Source organism: Sturnira hondurensis, unplaced genomic scaffold, assembly GCF_014824575.4.
Source record: "Sturnira hondurensis isolate 20B ecotype Veracruz unplaced genomic scaffold, ASM1482457v3 Scaffold0008761, whole genome shotgun sequence".
Classification (NCBI taxonomy): Eukaryota; Metazoa; Chordata; class Mammalia; order Chiroptera; family Phyllostomidae; genus Sturnira; species Sturnira hondurensis.
Window position 1 is genome coordinate 4,651,099 of NW_028081392.1, and position 26,627 is coordinate 4,677,725.

General features: G+C 44.2%; 1 protein-coding gene across 1 annotated transcript in view; it reads left to right on the plus strand.

Annotated features, from left to right (window-relative positions):
• The window catches only part of SAMD8 (sterile alpha motif domain containing 8), a 66,136-nt gene extending 61,607 nt beyond the window's left edge, over positions 1-4,529 (plus strand). Inside the window, exon 6 of the mRNA XM_037055986.1 lies at positions 32-4,529. Coding sequence (XP_036911881.1) covers positions 32-336 — 305 coding nt within the window. The 3' untranslated portion in view covers positions 337-4,529. The remainder of the gene's footprint in view (positions 1-31) is intronic.
• Positions 4,530-26,627: the final 22,098 nt, after the last annotated feature.

The window sequence follows — 26,627 nt, forward strand, 5'->3', positions numbered from 1 at the left end:
TTTTAAAATATTCTTTCTGTTTTTTTCCCAGATACACCAAGGAGCTGGAATTTCTTGCATACTTTATCCTGGGTTCTCAACCTCTTTGGAATCTTCTTCATTCTGGCGGCCCATGAACATTATTCCATTGATGTGTTTATTGCCTTTTATATCACAACAAGACTCTTTTTATATTACCATACTCTAGCTAATACCAGAGCATATCAGCAGAGTAGGAGAGCAAGAATTTGGTTTCCCATGTTTTCTTTTTTTGAATGTAATGTTAATGGTACAGTACCTAATGAATATTGTTGGCCATTTTCAAAACCAACAATAATGAAAAGACTAATTGGATGAAGATTGTATTTGTTGTGTGTTCACGATTAAATATACAGTAGTTGTTGAAAGTGAATAACTTTGCTTTCTCCCCCCCAGGTTGTTCGTGGATGCCTTGCTTTTTGGCTTATTTGTTGACACAGTAAAGGTCCCTATGCTGAGCAAGGCTGTGATTATAGAAAGCAAGACGGAACAATCAAGAGTCCTTACGTATCTGTTTGAATGGAAAACCTAAGTAGATGTTTTTGCCCCTTCTGTTTAGACAGAAGTAATGTTGCAATTGAAGTCAGGCTGTTACCCCTACCTGTTGAGTATTTGCTTATTGAATTTAACAAATCAAGTTAAGCAGTATGCTGGTTTAAAGATTTTGATTGCTTTAATTTCCAGTAGGACTCCAGGCAAGAAATAATATTTTTTGAAGTTCCTTATTATCTTCAAAGGAAAAACCGCTACCAAGTGAAGAGTACTTATTCTTTGAATTAATCTGTGTCTTTTTAACAATGCAACTCTGGAAAGTAATTGGTTTTACTAACATAATTCTTGCCTTCTGGCATCTTTTAAAAAAGTATATTGAACATAGCAGGATGCCTGAAACAAGAAGAGGAAGGGGCCATACATGGGTGGCAGAGTCCAGTGTAGTACTGGCGTTTTTCACCAAAGATGCAGTGAAGAATGCCTGTTGTGTTCTGAGGGTTCTGTATGACCACAACGTCATGGGGGGAGATGGCCACATCCATAAATGTAAAACTGGATGAGTTTTAGTAATGGAACAACTTTGTGCTGTAGCTGTTAGTTAGATGGCAGCCGTTTTGTGCTTTTCAATGATGTTATTTGTTATTTGTTATTTAATGAGAAAAAGTGTGGGGTGTTTTATCAGATGTTAGATACAGTTCTTATGTCCTTAAGTATGGAGATACACGCATGCAAAAAATACTTTTTTCTCCTTGTGAAAAGAAATGTATAGAAGGTTGCAGACATAGTATAACTTTTTGACTTTTGAAATTTCTGATTCTTTACCGTCAGAAGTAAGCAGTCACAGACATATTTGGATATAAAAAGGTTTTGTTGTTTCTTAATTTTAAGTATAATTGTGTGCATACATTCTTTCTATTTAGTCTTAATTTGGCAGTCAGGAAATGATATAACTTAGTTGCCATTTACAACACTAGAAATTTAGTACCTCATGTGATTTGATCTCTGATAATAACTGTCACTTCACTTTTAATGGTTTTATACAATAGTTATAGCAGTAGAACGGTTGTGGAGTTGGAATTTGAAACCTAGATGATGAGCTTAGCCACTTGGAATATTAATTGTGTGGTTTTTACATTCCATTTTAAAACAAGGAGTTAGAAAAGGTGCTGGCATATTGAGGTCTAAAATTAGGCCACTTAGCAGGAGGCTGCTCCTTATGTGGGTGAAATATTTTATTTTTGCACTTTGAGTTATATTTCCACTTTTGTGTAAGCTACAGAGGAACCTAAATGGATTGTGCAAGAAAGGAATTTTATGCGAACAAGTTTGAGCCAGTGCTGAATGACCCCCAGTTTGAGTCTTCTCTGAACACTATTTTTTATTTCTCCGTTGAGAGATGGCACAAAGCAATTCATTTTGTTATGCTTTTAAGTCTCATACTTCAGAATCTTACAATATCTTACATTGTTGATTCTATTACATACTAGAAACAAAATGCCAATATTTCATCTAGGGAAATTGCATGATGATGAAGGAACTTGACCCTTGATGTCAAAAGATCTGGCACTATCATTTTTTCCAATTGACAGTACAGGACCAAATTAGGTAGGGAGGTTACTAATGTTGGCTTTTGGGAAAATGTTTGGAAGAAAAATCTCTGGCAATGTTAAGTCAAGAATGTTAAGTCAAGAATGTTAAGTAGCTGCTTAATGCTAATTTTCCTGCCATCGGCCTTCTTTTTCTTTCATATGGATTCTACTCTATAGAACAAAATAGAAAAAATAAATGCAAATTGCAACTAATTTGCAGAGCTATTGACGTTGAGTGTGTCTAACAGCAAACTGCAGTGAGGATCATAAAATAACTTCAGAGCCTTGCATTTATCAAATCTGTTTTGAGGAAAAGGTAAGCTAGACTTATAATTTATTACTATAACTATTACAAGCCAGTGTTTACATAAATCAATCCTCTCCAAGTCTCTTTCTTGGAAAACTTTGAGACAGAAATTTTTTTTGTTAATATGAAACCTGTATTTTAGTTGCTTTCCGTTTGTACAGAAATTTCCAAATTTTTGTCTTTGTATTTTTTTCTCATTAAAATCTAGACTATAGTGAAAGTACTGTTTACATTTACATGTTGGGTGTGAGTGTGGCTAGGTAGAAAAGCTATGCGGCTTAGATCTATGTATTTTTTGACCTTGTACTAGGTTCTGCAGTTGCAGACTTGTGAGAGAGAGGCTGACATCATTAAACACTGAGACCTCAGTATAGAAGGAACCAAGAAAGATTTTGTGCCCTGACTGGGAATCAAACTGGCGACCCTTTGGTTCGTAGGCCAGTGCTCAATCCACTGAGCCACACCAGCCAGGTGGAACCAAGACAGATTGTGGTTTGGGATACAAACTGGAGGTTATATGAAAAGTCTTTGATGCATTTTCAGTGTTCCTGGTACAGCATGGCTGGCTTCCTTTCCTCTTTCTCTCTCTTCTTCTTCTCTCTCTCCCTCCTCTCTCTTTTTCATTCTTTAAGTTCATTCTGGGCAGTGTTACTGAAGGGAAATTGAAATTTGTAGGAAGAAGGATGTTTTGAAAAGGCAAGTTTGCTGTTATCACCATGCACTTCTTGGGAGGAACCTTTTTTGCAATGCTGTGGAATTCTTAACATGCCTATTCTCTTCATAGTTCCCTGTGGCCAGAATTGCTTCGGTATAAATGCATGCGCTGGGTCAGTTTAGTATTAGTGTCCTTTTAAATCAGAAAGCAATGAGCTTAGCCTTAGAATCAGTCAGTTACTAAGTGTGGACTGTTCACAAGAAAAACCCATTGACTGAGAGACCTGTTCTCAGCGTAACTGATGCTGCCAGTGGCGTTCTTCTCTGCCCCGTATCTGCCTGATTGTTGTTACTGAGAATTTCAAAAAACCCCTAATTCATAAATGGAGAACAGAGGAGCCAAATGCCTTCATGGCTGGTATGAAACGGTCTGTTTTGGTGACACTTCTTTGGAAAGTGCTATTTATATGTTCAAAGATACATTCATAACACTAACCTGCTTTGACTGGATTCAAGAAAAGGCAATTTCATCATTAGTTTCATATTAAACTTTTTTAAAGGATTCTAATTCCAAAATGCTTGAGAAAATTAACTGTATTATTGTTTTAAATACTCTGATCTAATAAGTTTAATTATTTGATAGTGTTTTTGTAGACTTAAGTTATCCCTTACCAAAAGTAATTGTAGTAATAGTTCTTTAAGGTATTCAGGCATTAGGACAGGAAAGTTCCCTTTAGAATAGTTCAGTGGCTTTTAAAAACAGTATTGGTTTCATTTAGATAGTTGCAAAGCCAACAAAGCATGTCAGCTTTAATGCCAACTTTACTTGGCATTTAAGACAGTTTGCATTTGTAAAAAGTTTAGCCCAAATACCCCTCTACCTCTATAGAGGAGAATTGTTGGTAACATCACAAGTCAGGCTTCTTCAGGTGACCAGTGAGAAAGGAAAGAGGTTGAGATTCTCTTTCCCCTCTGTCTTTGAATGCCTTTGAATGACTGAAGTTACCGTGGAAGTAGGTTTTGGTCGCCTTCTTGCCTACCCCTCACCACCCAGCAAATACCACCAATTTCAAGTAACTAAAATGTGACCTGTTACTTTGCATCAAGATCAATAAAAATATCTGTGAAATCTATAAGCCGTAATTCAGCTACTGGTAAAGTTGTTCTTTAGAATATGTTCCACCCTAAATTAACCAAAGGACTTTTTATTCAGAATACTCCATTTTTAAGCATAAAGAAGCTTTGTGCCTGATATGGAGAGAGAAGGTGGACTATGTTAATTTCATCGCTATTTCAAGTCTGTTTCAATCTGAACTGCTGGGTTGTCTGAACATAACCAAGCAGTGTTATCAGCAATGTCATCTTAAAAATGCTTAATATTAATTTTTTTATTCAGAGAATCTATGGATTGTTAGGACAATTGAAGTATTTCTGATACGAAACAAAGTAAGTGGAAACTGGTACATAATGAGGGAAGCAAAATTAGTTTGCATTAAGGTGGGCATGTTTTGTTTCAACAATTCTACCTAATTTTCACCCTCTCCACAGAGAAACTAGTATTACTTGAAGATGTGAAAGTTCCTGTGGTAGCCATACCTTAAAGCACAGTATTGTATATAAGTAAATATCTTGATTCTAAATTAAATTCAGATTTAACTAATATATATTATTTTATATCTTTGTTGTATTAAAATGTTTTAAAACACTAAAAATAAACCATTTGAAAGTTTGATTACTGTCTCTTATTTAATTGTCTCTACTATCAATGCAGCAAGCCTGTCTTTTATACAGTGAATTTTTATTTTTGCAAATGACTGGGCCCTACAACTTTAAATCCTAATATAGCATCTAGTCCCTGGCATTTTCTAAGTCTTAGTTGTCTGCAAGATAAGCCATTTTCCATTTCCCCTTCTCCGTAAACTAGGAAAGAAAAGTGATCTTCCTGAGGGCATCAGAGGGAGGGAAGGGAAGCAAATATCTTCTTATTCCGGGGCACGTTAAAGTTTGTTTTTGTTTAATGTAAATGTAGATTATGTAGGAAGATGCCATCATCTATCAGGTCAGCTTTGGAGATAATGCTGAATAGAAAAAGAAGGGAATCAGTCGTTAGGGGTAGCCCAGTAGCCCAGAATCACAGAGTAGTTGGAACACCAAGCACTGCCACAGGGCCAGGACCACCTGAGCTTAATCCACGATTGAATTAGCCTCGGGATTGCTGCTAACAGTAGCCTCTCTGGTGCTGGGGCCAGCTGGTCTTCTCGCAGGAACTCTGGAAAAGAATGGTCCAGAACAGACCACGAGGCTGTTTGGTGCAATAGAAAATGCACTGGATGGAGACTCTGAGGACCCAGGCATGTGTTACATGTCTGCCACTTAGTAAATTGGGCCATTTCTTCCAGACCCACTTAATCTTCTGTGTAAAATGAGGGGGAAGGAGTACCTACCTCATAGTTTGTATTAAGGGCCAAATTATGAAAGTACTGTACATAGCCTTACTGACCCAGTACCTAGTACATGTTGGTGAAATAGTAGTTGAATTTAGGTCGATGAAATAGGGCCTATGCCCCAAGGGAAGTAATAATCTAGCTGGGAAGATGACATAAAAAAGGTAGCTAACAGCATTCACTGGTGGAATAGGCCCGTAGTTTTAAAACAGGCTGAACATCTTCAGGGGTAGGGAAAGCGTTGGAGCTGGTATCATTTTCTTCCAGAGTTGGTGTTTTACATATTTGGCTTTCCTAGTAGGCTTTCCCTTTGTGGGTGGGGAATGGCTGAGAATAAAGGAATGAAATGTTTAAAAACAACTGAGGCAATAAATAAGTTTATTGTCTTCACGGCAGCTTGAGAAAGGATGGGCTCACTGGGGACCAGGGTCCAAGAAGAATTCATTAAGTCTGTGAAACTTGAACTGAGTCCTCACCGAAGGGCCGTTCATGAGGACCTGATGAAGAGCTTAGAGAGCTCTTAATTGTCATGCAGAACTTTATCGGGTTTGTGTTTGATTTTGTTATAAATGGAGCACTGGGAATGCCTGTTGCCATGGTCTGAATTGTGGAGACAGGCATAAGTAGTTCCGTAAAACAGGAATTGGTAAAGGGCACAAGTGTGAAAAAGAGCGGTGGGGTGAGGGAAGGGACACAAAGATCCCTGGAGAGGAGGGGAAGGCTAGAGACCCCAAGATCAAGGAACCAGCATTAGGCATAGCTTGTAGGAGGCCTTTGCCCCTAGTCAAAGAAGATCAAGACAACAAATAAATGAGCTGCCACTTGCCTACTTGATGGTGTAATACGAAGTTAGGATACATAATATACCTTGTGTCCAGAATTGTCTCATGGTTGTGCACCTAACCCATCTGTTTGGAGTGCGGGGCTGCCAGACATGAAGTGGGGTAGGAGCCGGCTCTGGTGGAGACCTGAGAAGGGTGCTGGGGTCATACAGTGCCTCCGAGGAGCTCAGTTGTCACCCTCAGCTCTAACGTTGAACAGGACCGGATGATAGCTGTAGTAGTTTGATATTTAAATGCCTTATGTTCTCAGCTCACAGGGCTCCCTATGAGAACCAGAAATACAAAACCACCATGACCTACCTACCTGTCCGCATTCCAGCCTTAAGAACCCTGGATCCCACTCTTGAGAGAATACCTATACCTAATGGTTTTTTGATACAGGCTAATCAGCAGCCTTCATCAGTAAGACGTCAAAGTAAATGAAATTTGATCCTGTTTTTCCACAAAGACTGATTTTGGAGGCTTAGCTGGAGAGCATTTTGGCAATAGTGATGCAATTGGAGGGATTTGAATGTGGTTGAAATCTTACATGCAGAAATTTGATAAGCCTAGCTATCCAGGCAAGAGTCTAGGTTTTCCTGACTGTTGATTCCACAGTGGTGCCTGTGAGTCTTACTATCTTTTTAAAAAGTTATTAAGTAAATAATTTATTAACATGGTAGTAAGCTATATATAATGAAAGCTCTTTTCCTCCTACCCCTGTGCCCCAGCCTTAGTTCTTCCAAGAGGCAACCATTTAACCAGTGTACTTTCCCATATTCTATGCATATGCAAACAAGTATGAATTTTTTAAATTTATTTTTAAATATTTTGCAGAAATTATAGCATACACACACATATATGGTTTGCACCTTGCTTACTTCACTTGGCATGCCTTCCTCTCCACCAGCACACCTGAGTTGAGTGAGTCGGGTGTATTGCCCATGCCAGTGTGGGAGAACACTACTGTGGGAATTGTAGGGCATCTCATGTAATATGCGTTGGAAAACACTATTTATCATTTGGGTTTGGATTAGGTAGTTTGGGGAAAATTTTTAAGGAAGTGTGAATTGGCTCTGGAATGGATGCTTTCAGAATGCTGGGGCAATTTTATGATTGTGTATTGTAATAAATCTTAGCAATAAGGCAGGAGGAATGAATGGAGGCTAATTTTACAACTGGTCAAGAAACAGCACTTGCTTGTGTTAGCCAGGATAGAGGCATCTTTGGTCATTTTGTGGTTTCAATAATGTTCATGTTTTTGTCTGTGTTCAGAAATTATTACTGAGAGGGGTGGAGGGAGGTAGACGAGGGTACAGGGGGGATAGAGGGTGATGGAAGGAGATTGACTTGGGGTGGCGGACACCCAATACAGCATACAGATGATGCGTTACAGAACTCTACGCCTGACACCGATAACATTTTATCAACTAGCGTCACCCTAAGACATTACATTTTTTAAAAACTCATAAAAAAGAAGATATTACTGCGCGGTCTTGTTTTTGTGTTGGTGTTCCGTGAATTTTATGTTCAACAGGAAAACAGTAAGGGCAGCTGTGAACACCAGGCTCACCCCTGAGAACACGGAGTTCTAGTGATGGTCCCCGGCCAGCTCTCGGATGCCAAGCTGCTCTGCCTTCCTCCCATGATGCATATTAGTGTTCTCTCCGTACAAGTATGTAAAGAATGAGGTTTGCTTCATTCTTTTTAATAGCGGCGTGATACTCTATTGTTTCTCTTCCCGTAAATTTGGTCATTTAGATTGTTTACCATTCAAACAATGCTTCAATAAGTATAACGTGACTTGGCATGTGTGCAAGTTTATCTGTGGAATAAATTGCTAAAAGTGAAGCGGTTGGGTCCAAGGCTTTATGCATTTAAAATTTTGTTAGATATTGTCAGATCAACTTCAATAGAAGTTTTATCATATTCTTCCACTAGCAGTGTGTGAGTTTTCCTGTTAATCTTCACCATTGCCAACGTAATGTATTACTGAACTGCCTAATTTTTGCCAGTCTGATGGGTGTTTAGATGATGTCTTAGTTCCCTTTCTACATACCTAAGCTGCAGAAGTGTTTTTTTAAATCCTCATTCAAGGACATGCTTACTGAGTTTAGAAGAGGGGAAGAAGGAGGGAGGGAGGCAGGGAAAGAATCATCGATCATTTGCCTCTTGTACACACTTCAACCAGAGACCTCTTGTTTGTGCCCCAGCAGGGACCAAACCCACTAACTAGTTATGTGTCCTGCCTGGGAATTGAACCTGCGACCTTTTGAATTACCAGCAACACTCCAACAGATGGAACCACACTGACTGGGACAAGTAATTTTTTTTCAATCCTTGTGTGTTTATTTTATTTTTTATCTTCACCTGAGGACATGCCCATTGACTTTAGAGAAAGGGGAAGGGAGGAAGAGAAACATCAATGTGAGAAAGAAACATCAGTTGCATCCTCCACATGCCTGCCTGGGGACTGAACCCACAACCCAGGCACACACCTGACTGGAAATTGACCTGACCACCTGACCACCTGACTGGAAATTGAACCTGCAACATTTTGGTCCACAAGACAGCACTCCAACCAGCAAATATTTTTAAATAGTAATATATGAACAAATGGTGGAACGGTAACAACTAAATTGGCGTGTAAATCTTTCTGGAGGTTTAACTGAATTGTGGACTATATCATATTTTTTTAAAAACGTGGTTAAGCCCTGGCTGGCGTAGCTCAGTGGATTGAGCTTGGGCCTGCAAACCAGACAATTGCGGTTCGATTCCCAGTCAGGGCACATGCCTGGGTTGCAGGCCAGTTCCTTGCAGGCTAACTACCAGCAGGGGACAAAAGGCAACCATACATTGATGTTTCTCTTCCTCTCTCCTTCCCCTCTAAAGATAAATAAATAAACAAATAAAATCTTTAAAAAAAAAACGTGGTTAAGATATTGAATGGGAAAAGGAAGATAATTTAACAGATCAAGGAATGTGTCTTCCATTTTATTTGTGGCATAGTATTCAACTTGGCCATCTCTTTCCATTGGAGAGTGGTGTTATTTTTTTCTTCTATCTTCCCAGAGGCTTTGAAGAAAGCTAAGTCCTGACTAGTTGAAGGGAGAGCCTGGAGGACCCAGTTGTTTTCACTGTGTAAAATTCTATAAAGCATGTTAGTGCCTGTCTGCCACTGGTAGCTACTTTGACTCTGCCCTCACCTAGGAGACATCCAAGGACCCACATTTACCTGGCCCAGATACAGGGCTCCACTGTAGATGTGTAGGATTTGAGGTTTGAAAGATGTTTTGAAGGAATATTTAGCAGACATTTATTGAGCACCTACTACATGCCAGGCACTATTTAAGCACTGGCGCATCAGTGGTAAGCAAAACAGTCTCTGCTCTCAGGAGGCTTACTTTCTGGACAATAAATATATGAGAAAGAAAAAAGCATCCCTGACAGATATCAGTTAGTTGGGCTAGTCACAGTGGGGTTCCCCTGCAGAACATAAACGTTACGGAATATCAACATCAGATGAAGACTGCCTGACCATGAAGGACCATCTTCACTCGTGAGCAGGCCTGAAGTTACCCCAGGGCAAAAATACGCCTACGCCTCTCTCTACCAACCAATACGTGTAACTAAGAGAGTGAATTGCCCCAACTTTCTGAAAACACCCAATCCAGAGTAGCACCCCACTTCTCTCTTTTCCTGAGCCCTCTGTAAAAATCACCTGACACAAGCCCAAATCCTGTGCAAGCCTGTGTTAACACCCTCGTACTGAGAACCCCCATGCTTCTCCTCAGGGTTTAGTTTTTCTTGCTGCAGAAAGTTTATTTTACAAACTGAACAATGTGTGCTCCTGGTGATCTTTGGCTGGTGGGACTGACTCTTTAGGTAGCTGCAGGTGCTACCACACGTGCACACACACACACACACACAGATAAAAGGATAGAGCGTGACAGGGAGCACCTGTCATCTGACAGTGCTAACAGGCCCTCTGCAGAGGTAACATTTGAGCAGAGGTCCGAACAAAGTGAAGAGGAGCCACGTGGTTATCTAGGCATTGAGGCCATGCAAGTGCAGGCTTGGCACGTTCTACAAATAGTTAGGAGGCCACTTTGGCATAAGTGAGCAAGGGTAAGTGTGATTGGCAGTGAACTTTTGGGCAGTGGCCAGGCCTCCAATCATGCAGGCCTTAAAGGTCCTGATAATTAGATTTTGGGGTCTCAAGAGTCTTGCAGCCTGTCAACTTGCCCTTTCCGGGATCTCTAAGTTCTCATGCAGTGGAAAGCCCAGGCTAGGATTAAAAAAAAAAAGAACTAGATTTTGCTTTAATTGTTATAGGAAGTCAGGGAAGGTTTTTGGTTTTGTGTGGGGAGTGACATTTCCATCCCACATCTCCACGGTAGCCAGAGTGACACTGCCCTTAGGCTAAGGCAGAGAAGGCCTTGTCCCCCCACCGCCTTGGGTGTGGAGCAACCGGCCTGGCCTTGGAGACTGTTTTCCCTGGAAGTGTGAGCAGGCTCTTCTGGGTTCTTATTAGGAGCCTGGAAGAGTGAAGGCCGCACAAGGAAATGAAAACTGCCGCAGAGCCAGAGAGAGAGCATCGTGATCTCAGATGCTGTGGTGGAACGAGGCAGCAGTGGATGTAATAGGAAACAGGATTTTTTTCCCCCATAACTTTAATTCACTTGATTAAAAGATCCCCAAGCTGGCAATGGAGAGTTAGGGAGAGCCGTTTTCGGTTGAAGTTGGCCTTTGCATATGGGCACCAGCAGAGGGTGCTGTAAACCTCCAGCAGCCTGCGTGCCTCTTGTCACTGTGGCACAACGGAAATTGCTGTCTTGAAAAAAGTGAAGTGTACGCGCCAGAATCGCCTGGCCTGTTAAAACATAACTCCAGACACTACCTGCTGAGTTTGAGTCCATGGATGGGAGGCATTTTTCATTTCTGACAGGCTCCCAGATGATGCTGACGCCCCAGTCAGACTGGTTCTCTATTTGGAGGTGACCGGAACCACCTGAGTTGCCTTTCAACTTGTCTGAGGCACCTTCCCCTAAGACAGGGGTGTCAAAGTCATTTTCATGGGGGGGGGGCCCACATCAGCCTTTGGTTGCCTTCAAAGGGCCAAATGTAATTTCAGGATTGTGTAAATGTAACTACTCCTCAACAGTTAAGCGAGAGCTCTGTGCTGCCTCAGGGTTGAAACAAGGTTCTCGGTGGATAAAACAAGGTGGAGGGACGGATTCGGCCCGAGGGCCTGGTGTTTGCCGCCTGTGCCCTAAGGGCACTTCAGAACTGGGCAAGGAGAACGCAGGGGGTTGCAAAGCTCCCTGGCACCCTCCTCGTTGCTCAGGTGGTTGTGAAAGTTCTCTGTGCATTGAAGCTCTGTATGAATGACTACCTAAGCCTTGTGCTTAGCTTTTTTATCCTCCATTTCATCTTTTAATTTGGGTTTCCAACCGTACACAACTAGTATACTGAAATACACTGATTTTGGGATGTTGACCTTTTATCCCGTGACATTGGCAAGCTCATGTATTCATTCGAGAAGTTCTTTTGTAGATTTCCTTAGGATTTTTCTACATAGTTGTAGGCAGTCTCGTTCACTATCTGTGAACAAGGACAATTTTATCCTAACCCCAACTCCACCTTGAACTCTCCTTTCTCTGGTGACCAGAACTAGATCTGCTGACCATATTCTGTAAAGATATTCAGGAGCTGACAACACACCATTTCACACAGCAATTGATGGCATTCTGAACCCTAGTGACCCCCAAGAACACTAACATGGGAACATGTAGGCAGAAACATCTGAAATGGGTGCTGGCCAGGTCGTTCTGTTGGTTAGAGTGTTGTTCCAACATACCAAGGTTTTGGGTTCAATGTCTAGTCAGGGCGCATACAAGAATCAACCAATGAATGCATAAATAAGTGGAACAACAAGCTGATTTCTCTCTCTCTCTCTCTGTCCCTCTCTCCCTCTAAAATCAGTTTTTTAAAAAATCTGAAATGATGATAAGGGCACTGGCCCAAAGATGAGAGAGACCTAGCCTTGATTCAATAATTTGTTCTCATTGGCCCAGCCATCCCAGCTGAGCCCAGCGCCCAGCTGACCCCACCAGCTGATGGAGCTGTGTAAGCAAGCCCAGGGGAGACCAGGAAAAGCACCGTCTAGTCAGTGTGCAGCATCATAAACATAAATTCTTTTAAGCCACTAAGTTTTGGTAAGGTTGGTTAGGTAGCAGTAGGTAACAAATATACCTAACATTTTCTTTCTAAAGCCCCTTCCCATGGTCTCTATGTTTTGAAAGGCCTGGCTTTTTTTCTTTAAGAGGTTAGAGTATGGTTTCATAGCTTTCTTGGCTAGTATCCAGTTGCACACTGTCCTGAAGTCTGTTTTCATGAGGCTGGTCTTGACTCTGAGTCTATTGCACTTAAATGCAGACTCACTGGTGAGTCACAGGTGCGTTTTCACTTGGCTTTGCCTGAAATTGAATGGACCAGCACATGAGCTTTTGAAATTTTTAATTAAGAAGTCATAAAGTTAGACATCTGCTTGTGGCCATGGGGGAGTAATAGGGACCAGACTTACCTCCTCTCCCCACACACACACTTCACTGATACCCCCAGTTTGTCGCCATCGTCCTAAATACAATACTCCTGGTGTGGGCTCAGTACTGAACACAGCTGTCAGAGCTCCCCTTGACGCGGACTTCACGTGTTCATCATGTCATGCTTGTATGTTCATGGAGGAGGGAGAACCTGGTCAGGGACTGTCTGGAGGAGGGTGTGATCCGGCCTCAGCTGAGCCCTCCGACGTGGCTTTGCAAGATAACCGTTCTTCCTGCTGCCTCCTCCCCTAACACCCGACCTGTTGTCACTTCCATCCTCGCCATATTACTTGCAGTTTGCTGAACATGCCATGCTGAGTCATGCCTGGCGTCTTTCCTTACGTGCTGCCCCTGCCCTCCTTACCTGCAGCACACACACATCGTCCATTTTTAAGAATCCCTTCGACTCCGAGGCTCTCCCAATGCTCTCGGGTTGAACAGGCTCTTTTGTAGCTCCGCTGTGCGGGTTCACTTAGCACTCCTTGCACCAACAGCACTTCACGGCACTCGTCTGTGTTCGTCTCCCTTTCCTGGCAGTGAGGTGCTTGGCATTTAATTAGTCTCTAGTGTCTGACACATGCTAGTTGCATAATAAGCATTTGTGGAAGAAAGTGAGAGGGGAAGAAATGTGTGTCACCAAATCCGAAGGACCGTGTGGCCGCCTGGCCCGAAGAATAGCCCATGCACAACCTGACTGTTCCTGGGGGGAGGGGGCGGGGAGGTGGTGAGTGCAGTGGCTGGATTTTAGGCTCACAGAGCCATTGCAGCATTAATTGGGACTTTGCTAGTTTCGAAGGAATGACAAGGTGAATAGTGTGTATTATTATACCGTTTATAAACACGGAGTTTGTCCAACTACCATCCTGTGAGATAAACCACAGTAAGCATTTCAAGTAACTAAACACCTGACAGGTAACCTTTTCCGTATAAACAACCAATGAACTGAATTAGAAAATATTCTTATCTGTTCATTAAAACATTTCCCTTAAGACCTATACTGAGGGGCAATTTATTAGCATGATTCCACTAGATTCCTGAAGGTAGTACAACTGAATTTATTCTATGTTACGATTCAGTCAACCCAACTCTTGCCAATGCACTCATTGGTTAATCCTTACATGTGCCCCGACTGCACATATAAGAATCATATGTTAATCTGAATTAAGATACTTAAAGTCCTTGGCACTGCAGACAGCGGAATGATTCATTTAAATGGTGTGTCTTTTTAGGTTATTTCATAAAATTGCTGGAAACGCAGAGAAAACTGCTGTTTTGGAGGAGATGAAGGAAGTGTTCCTGGTGCACTTGGGCCTTTAGAGTTGAACTTCGTGAGCTTGGTGGCTTTCTACTTGTTCCGAAGCTGTAGCAACAGCCCTGACTTTTGACAGGCACCCCTCCCAAACTTGCCATCCTCAAAAAAAAAAAGAAGCCCATTTCTGTATACACATCTTACCCATAGAGTTTCCTGTGGTAGAAAAGCCTTAAATGAAGACAACAGACGGGTCACAGAGGGTGATCCTGTGAGAATAAAGAGTGTTAAGCTCTGGCTTCATAGTTTAGTTGGTTAGAGCATCGTCCTGATACACCAAGATCGCAGGTTTGGTCCACAGCCAGGGCACATACAAGAATTAACCAATGAATGCATACATATGTGGAATAACAAATCTCAATCTCTCTCTCTTCCCCCCTCCTTCCTCTCTTTCTCTAAAAATCAATACATTTTTAAGAAATGAGGTTTTACCTTGGGAGGACACCTTGCTACACATGAACAACACACTGGCCTACTGGAAGAGTGAAGGGGTCATGAGTGTGCCACTGGTCCGTGCCCACCAGCCAGGGCCTTTGGCATCTGTTTCAGCTACGACTCTTCTACTCTGTGCTAGAATTTCCTGGAGCAGGGATTTCAAGGAACTAATGAGGCTTTGGGAAGATCTGAAGTGAGTGTGAAGGCCTGATCTCCCTTTGGAGAGCAACATCAGGCTCCTGGGACAGGTGGTGTCCTTTCCCAAGCCTCCCAGAGGCAGGGCTGTAGGCCAGGTGTATAGGCAGAAGATCTAAGAGTTCCGGCAGCTTCCTCCTCCAAAGACTCACCCCAGTTTACTGTGGGGGCCGCCACTGCTGCGCTGTGGCTTCTCCCACCAAGCCAGACTCCTGAACTGAAGGAGAAGGCAGTAAGTGCTCTGAACAAAGCAGAGAGCCCTTGTTCTGGATGTTCTAATTGCATCCCCTAATTTTTTTCTAGTTGCACTGAACTCAGGTGTAAGGCTTTCACTGCTGAAATAGCCCTTCCTACTAAGAGGGCATAGAGTGCCAACCTCTGCAAAGGCTGCCGGCCCTTCTCTAGGCAGTTATTTTAGGAATAATGGTTCTTTTACAAATGAGGGCGGTTGCAAAAAATCCCCAGAATCCATTTACAAAAAATTGTGTATTTATTTTTACATGTTTAAAATGTAGTCCCCTTCCAAGTGCCCTCCCCTTGGTGCAATGCACCTATTGAGACATTTTTTCCATGGCTCAAAACAGTCTTTGAACTCATGGATTTTGATACCTGTTGGTGCTTCTGCTGTTTTCTGTTCCACCTCTTCCACCTCTGCAAAATGTTTCCCTTTGAGGTCTTTTTTCATCAGGGAAAACCAAAAAAGTCACTTGGGGCAAGACTGGGTGAATAGGGAAGGTGGAGCATGGGGGTCATGCTATTTTTGGTCAAAAACCACTGAACACTCAGTGAGCTGTGGGCAGGTGCGCTCATAAATCACCCACCATGAAATGGGCAAATGCATTGAAAGGACCTTCAGAAACACTCACTGAAGCTGAATGCAGCCTCTCACACACCAGCTGGGGCATTGACACAGATGCGTTCCTAGAACTCACCCAGCGGGGGAAGCCTGTACTACAAGGGGCCGCCCTCCAGGAGGTAATTCCATTTTTTTCTGGGTCCCCCATCATATTTAAATATTATGCATATATGCACATATGTATATATAGTATAAATATTTCCATTTCCAGTACCACTGGCTGACTCTCCTGATTGGCCGTTCTGCCCTTCTTCTCTGAGATGCTCTTTTCCTTCTGCAAATAGCTATTATATGTCCACCCTAGAGAGTTCATATCTAACAGGGGAAAGTAGGAAAACACAAATGACTGTAAATGATCACATTCTGTTTGTTGAGCACCTGCTGTATGCTCTGTGCTTTAAATGTAATATTTCATTCTATTCCTGCAAGCCTTGCAAGACAGTGGCATCATCTCCCCTACTATAGCTTATTAAGACACTGCCTTGAGGTTATACTGCTGGTAAGTGACAGAGTTGGGACTCAAACCTGGGCCACTGTCTTTCAGAATTCATGAGCTTCCCTACTGTGCCAGGAGGCTTCTCAGACTGGAGAAGCCAGACACCATAAAAGTGATTCGAGGCTCCGAGAAGGAGCTGGATCTGAGGAGGTCTAAGGAACACATCTGAGATAGGTGTGCTAGTTTACGTCCTCTGAGCAGCTGATGCCAAGATGGAATTCAATGTGCAAGAGGTTTGTCAAGGGATATGCCCATATTGGACAAAGGAGAAAAAGCAGGAGAAGCCTCAGATTTCGCTCCAGGAAGGAGGCAAGATAGGGTACAAAGATCCTCAAATAGTAATGAGGTTCTAAGAAAGTTGTGGCCAGGTGAAGGGACTTCCTCAAGCAGAAGTCGCCTGTTAGAGTCCCAGGTTTTATAGAGATGGACCTGCATGAGTATCCCCGCCATGCTCAGTCATCCGCTGGGGACACCTGTGCGGCTTCGCTGGATCCAGGGGCGCCGCAGCCAGCGTGGTGAGTCTGGCGTGCTTCTCACAGGAGCAGATACAAACGGTGCTGCCTATCCTGGCCGCCGTGACAGGTTTAGAAGAACTGGATGAATTTCCAGGGCAGCTGTACTGAGAATGACATTTGAGATGGCACAGTTTCTGTGGAGCACTAGCCTCAAGTTCCACCTCGAAAAAACTGAGAACATATTGCATTCCCCTTTCAGAGATTCATCATGCACAATAATTCAAAGCTCTGGGAAGCGCCACTTAAGGAAATGTGTAAACCCTGGTTTAATCCAGTAGTTTCCAGACCTATTTGATTATAGAGCTCCTTCTGTACATGTTAATTGTATTAATGCCCTGTGTAATTAGTATTAGATATAAAATTCTGTGCTTGGAAAGTGAAGTTTCGGCCCGGTTGCAGGGGGCTGTAACCTGCATTTACCCTGGTGCACAGGATGCTTTATGGAGGGGCTCTGAAGAGGGGAGTCATGCACTCGGGCTGTGCTGTTTGGCAGGGATGCGCTGTGGAGGCTGGAGCAAGAGGCTGTCCCTCAGATTTAACCACTGATAACTTACAGCCATAATCAGCCCCAGGATTGCCCCCAGTCTCCAGATATTTGCATGTGAATCATTGGAAATCCAGCTGCTGTAGTTCAAACCAAGGTCTAGGAGAACTTAAATTGCTGGGAGGGATGGTAGGTCACCCAAGTATCAAATTGACCGACCTCCTACGGCAAGAAATAATGGCCCATTGTCTCTCTGGCTTCCTCATCAGCTTCCCTCTGTACTGAGTGTCCAGGCGGCTGCCAGCCAAGCTGCCCTCGTGACTGTCCCGGGCCTCAGAACTCTCCCTCGCCCTCCCACCACTGACTCCCACGCCGGCAGACACAGGGCAGCCACACAGCAGATGCAGGCAGCCGTGGGGTGTGACTCAGTGACAAGTCTGGAGAAGCCCCCTTTCCTCTCCCTCTTTTTTCTTCACTGTGGAGCCTTTTGCCCTCTCCACAAATTCACTGGGAACATTTTTGAAAATCTCTGTTAATAGGCCATGACAAGAATGGTTCAAAGCAGTAGACTCTTTGAATGTCTCATAAATAAGATTAGTCACCCACAATGGGGAAGGCTTCGTTAGCCAAGGGGCAGGCCGTGGGAGCTGAGGAAGAGCATGTGTCCTGGACTCAGACAGAGCTGGGTTCACACTGTTTCTCCACCACTTAAAACACCAGCTGTTCAACCTGGGCCAGCCACCTAATCTCTGTAGGCTCGTGTTTCCTATTATCCATAACAGGTATAACAGGCATCTTTATAGCACCTGTTTCATAGGGTTGTCACCAGACCTATATAGAGCACTTGAAGTCTGTAGTGCAGTGCCTGGCACGAAGGAAGTGGCCGACTTATTTAGCCATGATTATTTTGATTGTGCTCATCGTTACCGGTGTCCTCACTATTACCTGTTGAGCGGGTGAGTGGGTGGGGGTAGAGCTGAGTAAGAAATGGTTCTTCTCACTAAGAGTTTGATAGGGAAAGTGGACGGCCTTTTTATTTATTTATTTTTAAAATATATAATCTTTGTCATATATTTTCCCATTACCATTTAGTCCCCTTATACCTTCCTCCCCCTGCCCCTCACACAGCAATCACCTCTTATGAAGGTCTTTTTTAAACACATGCTATGTAGGTAAATTTGTTAAAAAAAACATAAGTAAATATCAAACTCCAGTTCATGATGTGCGTGCTGAAGTATTTAGTGGGGGAGTGTACTGATATCTGCAAATGCATCAAAGAAGTAAGATGGCCCTGGCTGGTGTAGCTCAGTGGATTGAGCACAGGCCTGCGAACCAGAGGATCGCAGTTCGATTCCCAGTCAGGGTACATGCCTGGGTTGCAGGCCGGTTCCCTGCAGGCCAACTCCCAGCAGGGGACGCATGAAAGGCAACCATACAGTGATGTTTCTCTCCCTCTCTTCTTCCCCTCTAAAGATAAATAAATAAATAAAATCTTTAAAAAAAAGATTATAAAAAAAAAAACAACCCACGTTTCCCCCAAATTTGTGAGGGAAAGGGGGTGTGTCTTATAGTCCGAATATAGGTACCCTGGCTCACTGTGGGGTGGCGGGTAGCAGCCTGTGTTATTTATTTTATTAAATAGTTTACCACATTTTTTTGCTTCAAAAATTTTTTCCTGTTTTCCTCCTCTAAAACTTAGGTGCGTCTTATGGTCTGGTGCGTCTTACAGTCCGAAAAATTCAGGTAAATACTAACTCAGAATGAAGCCCACTCTGCATGTGACTTGGAGAGCCGGGTAGTCCCCTCCCTTTCCCTGCCCAGTGCTGGGGGTGGACAGTCCATCAGTGGTTTCCATGCTCCAGTGTGCCTACGAATGACAGTCCAGCATTGCATGCGCAAAACTGGGCTTATTGTCCTTTATGCATAATTTCAGGGATTTTTCACTGCTGCTGGCTTGACTTTGGAACCCAGTTAATCCTAGGATGTTCCTCACCCCCAGACATGTGTCCTAACCCCCTAAAATACTTTTAAGTCCCTTCATGCATCTGTGCTTCCCTTAGTTTTCATCCCAGCGCTGCCTGAGCTGCCTCCTTCCTGGTTGGTCCCCTCGCTCCTGCCCTCCCTGCCCTCCCTGTCCTCCCTCCCGTGTGGTGCCTCTAGAACCTCGTTCTGTTGAAAACAAACCACCTTGAGTCCTCAGTTTCACCGCCGAATGCTCTTTCATTCTCCTCGCCTTAGCCAAAAGCTATGTTTTTCTATGAATATTGGATCCCAGGGAAGACTGCTCATTCTCCCACACCCTCCTCAACCTCAAGGCTGGACCCGGGGATGGGAAGTGTGGCTACTTCCCTCACTCCTCCACCTGCCCACAAAATCGCCTCTTTGAGGTTCATGCCCTCAGTTCTGCCATTGCTACTTGCCCTCCTTTGTGACCCGTTTCCTGGGCACTCTCCTGCGCTTCCTGAGGACTTACTTTGGCACCTGACCCAGTTGTCTGCCTACCCGTTGTCCTAGTGACTTCAGCATTCCTGGGAACAACCTGTGCCTGGCCCGCCATGGTGTGCTGGATGTGTAGGAGGCGGCTCCAGCAGCCTCGCCTCACCCGTGGTTTTTGACCACCTCTGCTCCAGGGAACTGTACTTCTGTTCCACCCTTCCATGGCTCCCCATCACCCAGAAGGCTCCACTGCTAAATCTTACATTCTGGCATCCCACATTCTAATCATATCCACAGCTTACAGTCCCCCCATCTCATCTCAATGTTTTTTTGATTCGCATGAAGATTCCCAGGCCCTCGTCTCAGTATTGCTCTGAGACCTAGGCCAGAGAGTCACAGGGCTCCACTCTAACTCTCCTCAGATTGTGTGTATTCCCACAGGGCGAGGAGGTCTGCAGGGACAAGGGAACGCACCCACCAAAGCCCATGACGCCCTTTCTGTATCTGGACCACACTCCGGATTCGGAATACCTCAGTCTTCCCTCTTGGGGCAGTTCTGAGCCTGCTTTGAGGGCCTGCAGGGGCTTATTCTTTGCAGCCCTTCTCCTGAGCATGGGTTGAATGGCCAGTGACACACGCCTAAGCCCGTGGGGCATCCAAGGAGCATGTATATGCGAGGGGAGCAGGCAACTTGGATGTGTGCTCTGGCCTGCACACCTGGCATCATGGGACAGAGTTTGGGGAAGGAAGAGAAGGAATGTATACCTAGAGCTGGCTCCCCGCATGTGACCTCATCTTGCACAGATAGCTATAGGACTCATCCAGGGACCTTCAGTTTTTTTCCTGGCTACATTTCAGAATTGCTGTGGACTCTTGTGAAAGTCCTGTTTCCCTCTTTTCTCACCAGGGGTTTTGTTAACAAGTTATCCCGTGCCTCTCATCTCGTGTGTGTCAAGTGTGTGTATGTGTGGAGGGGACAGACAGCTTGTCTCTTTGGTTCATAGGTCTTCAGATCAAGAGGAGTCGTACTGCTGTTACTGCACTTACGGAGCCGTGCCTGGGAAGCCTCGAGCTGATGCTATGAAGGCTGGGGGTGTGGGGAGGGGGTTAGGGTGTATTTTCCATGTAAGGGAGATGTAAATAGCGTGACCAGAATATCAACTATGGTGATTTAAAATGAATTCACAAATTCTTCGACACGTCTTTCAAAACGTAGAGCCTAACTTCTCCCCTCGGTGTGGGCTGGTTTTAGCAACTCACTTCTAACAAAGAGAATAAGGCAGAAATGTTTTCTGGGGCTGGAACATGTCAGACCTGATGGCTTCAGTCTCTCTCTCTCGGAGCACCTGGTCTGGGAGAGGCCAGCTGCCACGGCATGAGGACGCTGGAGCACACGATGGAGGGATCCGCATGGGGAGGCGCTGAGGCTTCCTGACAAGAGCCAGGTGAGGGAGCCGTCCTGGACGTGGATCCTCCAGTACAGCCGACCTTCAGGAGACGACAGCCCAAGCCAGCACCTTGACTGCAGCCCATGGGAGGTCCTGACCCAGAACCACCCGGCTAAGCCATCCCCTAACTTTTGCCCCCCAGAAGTTTTTAGATAATAAAACATTGGTAGTTTTGAGCTATTAAGTTATAGTAATTAATGCTCTGTCTTAGCTTACTTGACCGCTCCTCAGGAAGTGACACTGCCAAGCACTTCCTCCTTCGCCCACTGCTCTCCCCTTTTGGCTTCAAGGAAAGTACGTCCTCTTGAGTTTTTGTTTCGCCTCCAGACCAGTCTTGGTCAGTTTTCTGCATTGGCTCCTCTGCTGCTTGCCCCCGAAACACCTATTTTTTTAAGAATTGTTTTTTATTTTATTTTATTTTTTAAGAGAGAGAGAAACAGCAATGTGTGGTTGCCTCTCATGTGGTCTCCCCTGGGGACCTGGCCCGCAATCCAGGCATGTGCCCTGACTGGGAATCGAACTGGTGACACTTTGGTTTGCAGCCCACGCTCAATCCACTGAGCTACACCAGCCGGGGCAATTTCTACTATTTTTTTCACACCATCTCTCACTGAGTTTAATCATACCCATTACTAATAATTAAAACAAAAATTTTCATGCCAGTTTCTCTTACCCAGACCTTTGTCTTTTGCTTCATAACTGCCTATTGGACAACCCCATTTAGATTTGGCCTCTGGCTCCTCATACTTATCTGAAATTGAACCATCCTCTTTTTTTGAAAACTTTTTTTTATCCTCACCTCTGGACATTTTTTTTCATTGCTTTTAGAGAGGGGGGGCGGGGAGAGAAAGAGAAATATTGATGCAAGAGAGACGCATCGACTGGTTGCCTCCCATATGTGCCAGACCAGGGAATGAACCTGAAACCTAGGTTCGTGCTCTGACCATAAATCGAACTTGCAACTTTTCAGTTACAGGACAATGGCGCAACCAACTGAGCCAAGCTGGCCAGGGCTGAGTCATCCTCTTTACCCACATACCTGTTCCTCCTCCTGTATCTCTTCCCACAATGAGCAGAACGTTTGTCCTCCCAGTTGTTCAAGTTAACAATGTTGCTCANGAGAAAGAGAAATATTGATGCAAGAGAGACGCATCGACTGGTTGCCTCCCATATGTGCCAGACCAAGGAATGAACCTGAAACCTAGGTTCGTGCTCTGACCAGAAATCGAACTTGCAACTTTTCAGTTACAGGACAATGGCGCAACCAACTGAGCCAAGCTGGCCAGGGCTGAGTCATCCTCTTTACCCACATACCTGTTCCTCCTCCTGTATCTCTTCCCACAATGAGCAGAACGTTTGTCCTCCCAGTTGTTCAAGTTAACAATGTTGCTCAAAGAAAGAAAAAAAACCTAAGCCAAAAAAAAAAGCCACAAAAGAAAAAAACATGTTGCTCCCAGCCACCCTAGATTCACTTGTTACTTTCAAGACCTTTAGGATTTGATTCCAGCCAGCATCTTTAGATTAATCTCTCAACCTTTTCTATAGGTTTTTCCAGGTTAACTACTTGCGGTTTCCAAATGATTCTTGCCACTTAAGTTCTGGTATGGCTTTGCATATGTCTTTTTCTAGAATTTTGCCCTTCCAGCCTTGACCTATTGTTGGCTTTTTAATTTGGACAAGTTCTACTTTCAAACTTTAGTGTGTTTTCTCATTCTGACTGTAACCACAGTTCTGTGTGCTTACAGTTAGCATTGTACTTGCAAGTCCTAAATTCTCCATCCTTTGTTGTGGGACAATTCTCCACGGTGTTTCTGCAGGTCTTGTGAGAGTTTTGATCTCAAATTGTCTTAGGAGCTAGAGGTAGTGTCTCCCTCTAGAATAGAGGGCAGCTTTTATTCCCTGACAAGTATACTCTTATCTCTTTGTGAGTCAAAGGTTTGGTAGGTTTGTTAGCAGCTCCTTACAAGGCAGAGAGTTTCCTAAAGTCAGGATCCCTCAGCTGTGACTCACACACATGGTATGTAGAGCTTTCTCCTAGAGTGGTCTGCATCACCACTGTGGAACATAGAGGACAAGAGCAGCTGATTTGAACGTGAAGCGCATGCTCTCTGCTGTGCCACAAGTAATAAAGTCCTTTGTCTCTGAACTTCCAGACTCACATCTTCTGCTAGAATGTATGAACCTGTGTAACCATGGCAGACTACTTGCTAGCATGCAAGTAGGGTAAAAGCTTGGTCCCTGCCCAGGTCTGGACACCACGCACACTTGACGTCAGTGCCTCGAGAGCTGGCACCGCATCTGAATGGACTTCGCTTCCCCTTGGGTGACACAGGTAATACTGGTTGGTCTAGAGCACAGGTGGCAAACACGAGGCCCACAGGCTGAATCTGGCCCTCTACCTTGTTTCTACCTGGCAGCAGTGCCGAGCTCTCTCTTAACTGTTAAGGAGCAGTTACATGTATACAGTCCTAAAATTACATTTGGCCCTTTGAAGGCAACGGGGAGGCTGATGTGGCCCCTGGTGAAAATGAGTTTGACACCCCTGGTAAAGGGCTTTGGATGTAACTACTCATATATGTGTATTTACTGAATCCAGCTTTGAAATAATTTGCCATGACTCTTCTCCTGGTTTTAGGAATTATACACATTCCTTGAGTTTGTAGAGTGTGAAGCTCACATCAGTATTCTGTGGCAAACTGATATCCTCTGGGGATTAAAAATGCTACAGACACAGTAGTCACCCCATCAACCAAGAACACCCAAACCTGTAGAGAATTGTTATGAGTTTATTTGAGAAAAAAACTGATGATAATTGTCAAAAAGCAAGATCTCAAATGCTCTGGAGAATAAGTGTTTTGCAATTTCTTCTAGACATTCGAAATTAAGAATGGGCCCTGGTTGGTGTGGCTCAGTGAATTGAGTGCTGGCCTATGAACTGAAAGGTCACTGGTTCAATTCCCGGTCAGCACATGCCTGGGTTGCAGGACAGGTTCCCAGTTGAAGGTGTGTGAGACAACTGATCGATGTTTCTCTTGCACATCAATATTTCTCTCCTTCTCTTCCTCCCTCCCTTCCCCTCTCTGAAAATAAATAAATAACATTTAAAAAAATAAGTTAAGGGTATAATTTAAGGAAGATTATTTGAGGGTGGGAGAAAGCAAGGCAAGTATTGGAGTAGAGGATAGTTAACCAGAGAATGTGCTCTCTTGAGGGTGGTTACCTCTCTTGAGGGGCAGGTACTACTTTGGGCACTTCAGAGCTGTGTTGACCTAGAAATGCAAAAACAATGGACAAGCCTTGCTAGGGAAGTTATATGCCTGGCACGTGACTACCCATCATGATCTGCTTGGTTAGGAATTTATGATCAGATCACCCTGAGGTTACTTTGCATAGAACCCCTTTTTCATCCACACCCCTTATCTACCAGGGATATGTTCCAAGGCCCCTAGTGGATGCCTGAAACTGTTGGCATAGGTAAGTAAATATTAATAAAGGGAGCAAAGGGAATCAGATGTTAATAAGCATGATAAACTAGGGAGCTGAATTGGACACAGCCTGCTTTACTAGGAAGCTGCAGTATTCATAGGCTCCCCAGGGGACTGCTGCATCAGGACCTAATCCTTGAAGTGGACAGAAGGGACTATTATCGGTCACTAGCCAGGATTATGGAGAGAAAGATAAAACAGCAGGAGAAATTCCTCTGCTGGGTGCATGCTCAATAGAAGCCAAGATGGCACAGGGGGAGGTGCTTCTACTGAGTCTTGCCCAGTAGGAAGAGGGTAACCATAAGGGGTGGAGCCTAGCTTGGGGGAAAGATCAGATTCGATAAAGGACACAGGAACCCAGAAGATCTAGGAAATGGATTTGTTAGAGGGAGGAACTAGCAGAAGCCCACCAAAGACCGGAAAGTTGATTGGTTAGTTTGAAAGGGTGTCTGGTCCTTCCTAAGCCTGAGGTAATATAATTAGCCTAACAAAGATTTTTCTCTCTCCCTCTCTTTCTCAGTCTCACACACACTCTCAACACACACACACACTCTCAACACACACACACACACACACACACTCACTCTCTCTCTCTCTCTCTCTCACTCTCCCTCTCTCTCTTTCATTCTCTCACTCTCAGTAACACGCTCACAGTTTGTTCTCGAATTCTATCTCCGCAGCGGCCAAGTGGCCCTAATAGCTTGCCTGGGGTCCGGCAGCCACGCATGCACTCCAAGTGCAGGCCTGGGCACAGCGCCAGCTGGAGGGCAGCCGGGAACACAGGCTAAGCTAGCTGGACAGCAACTGAACTGGACTGATCAGTGGCCCAGAATTTATGGACACTGGCCTTTCTCCTATGCTTGTTGAAAACAAGGCTGGACCTCTTGGCAGTGGGACAGATGATGATGAGACACTGGGAACCTGGGCACAGCCTTCCATTTCCACCACAACATGTCTTACCACTGAAATTTATCTTTCCGTACATGGGACCCTGGAATGCTTTCCCTGTAGCTCTGCACAAGGGCCTTATTTCCACCAGCAACAAAAACACAGAAAGTACTGAACCCCGTGTATACTACATTTTTTTCCTATACATACATACACTTTGCAGCTTCTCTTTGGCATAATGGAGTTGCCGGCATCACTACTCTTGTGCTTTGGGGCCATTATTAAGGAAAACAAGGGTCACTTGAATACTAGCGCTGCTATACTGTGACAGTCTGACAACCAAGATGGCTACTAGCATGGACAGGCAAGACAAAGAGGTGGTTCATATCCAGGGCAGGAGGGAGTGAGAAAGGAGAGAGACAGGAGAGAGATTTCATCATGTTCCTTAGAACACCATGCAGTTTAAAACAGGAATTGTTTATTCATAGGATTTACCATTTAATATTTCAGACTACATTTGATAACAGGTAACTGAAGCCATGGGAAGCCACACCAGGGGTATGGAGGGAACACTATAGTTCACAATGTGAATAAACCCTTACTACAGGTAATGGAGGTGACTAAGGCAAGACTAGGTTTTGCTGGGAGGTGGTGTTTTGCCGCAGGCTGGATGGGATGTTAATCTCTGCTGTTGGCCTCACAATGGCATCAAACAAAGCAAGAGCTCCCAGCCCAGCCAGGCTGATCCAGACCAACCTGTCTGAGCTTGAGTTGATCTGGTCCTGAACTTAGGAGCAAAGACTCTACTCTTCTTCTAACACTTTACACGAGTAATCCTTACCATGACTAGGCAAGATTGCTGGCTGGGCTTGCTCTTTTTCCTGGTTCAGGAGGGTGGAACCTTGGTAGCATTTGAGCACTGATAGCTTTCCGGGCAAAAGGAAATGGAGGGAAAATGCTTTCATAGACTACGGCTGAAAGACTATTAAAACCACTTCATCTCATTTAAACTTGTCACTTTACAGATGAGGAAACTGGAGTCCAGAAGGGATAAATTGCTGAGATTGGAGATTGATTCAGGCGCCTCAATTGACCCCATTTCTATCTCACTAGGAGGCTTATTTTGTTGGTTCCTTGGCTCCTTCACTCC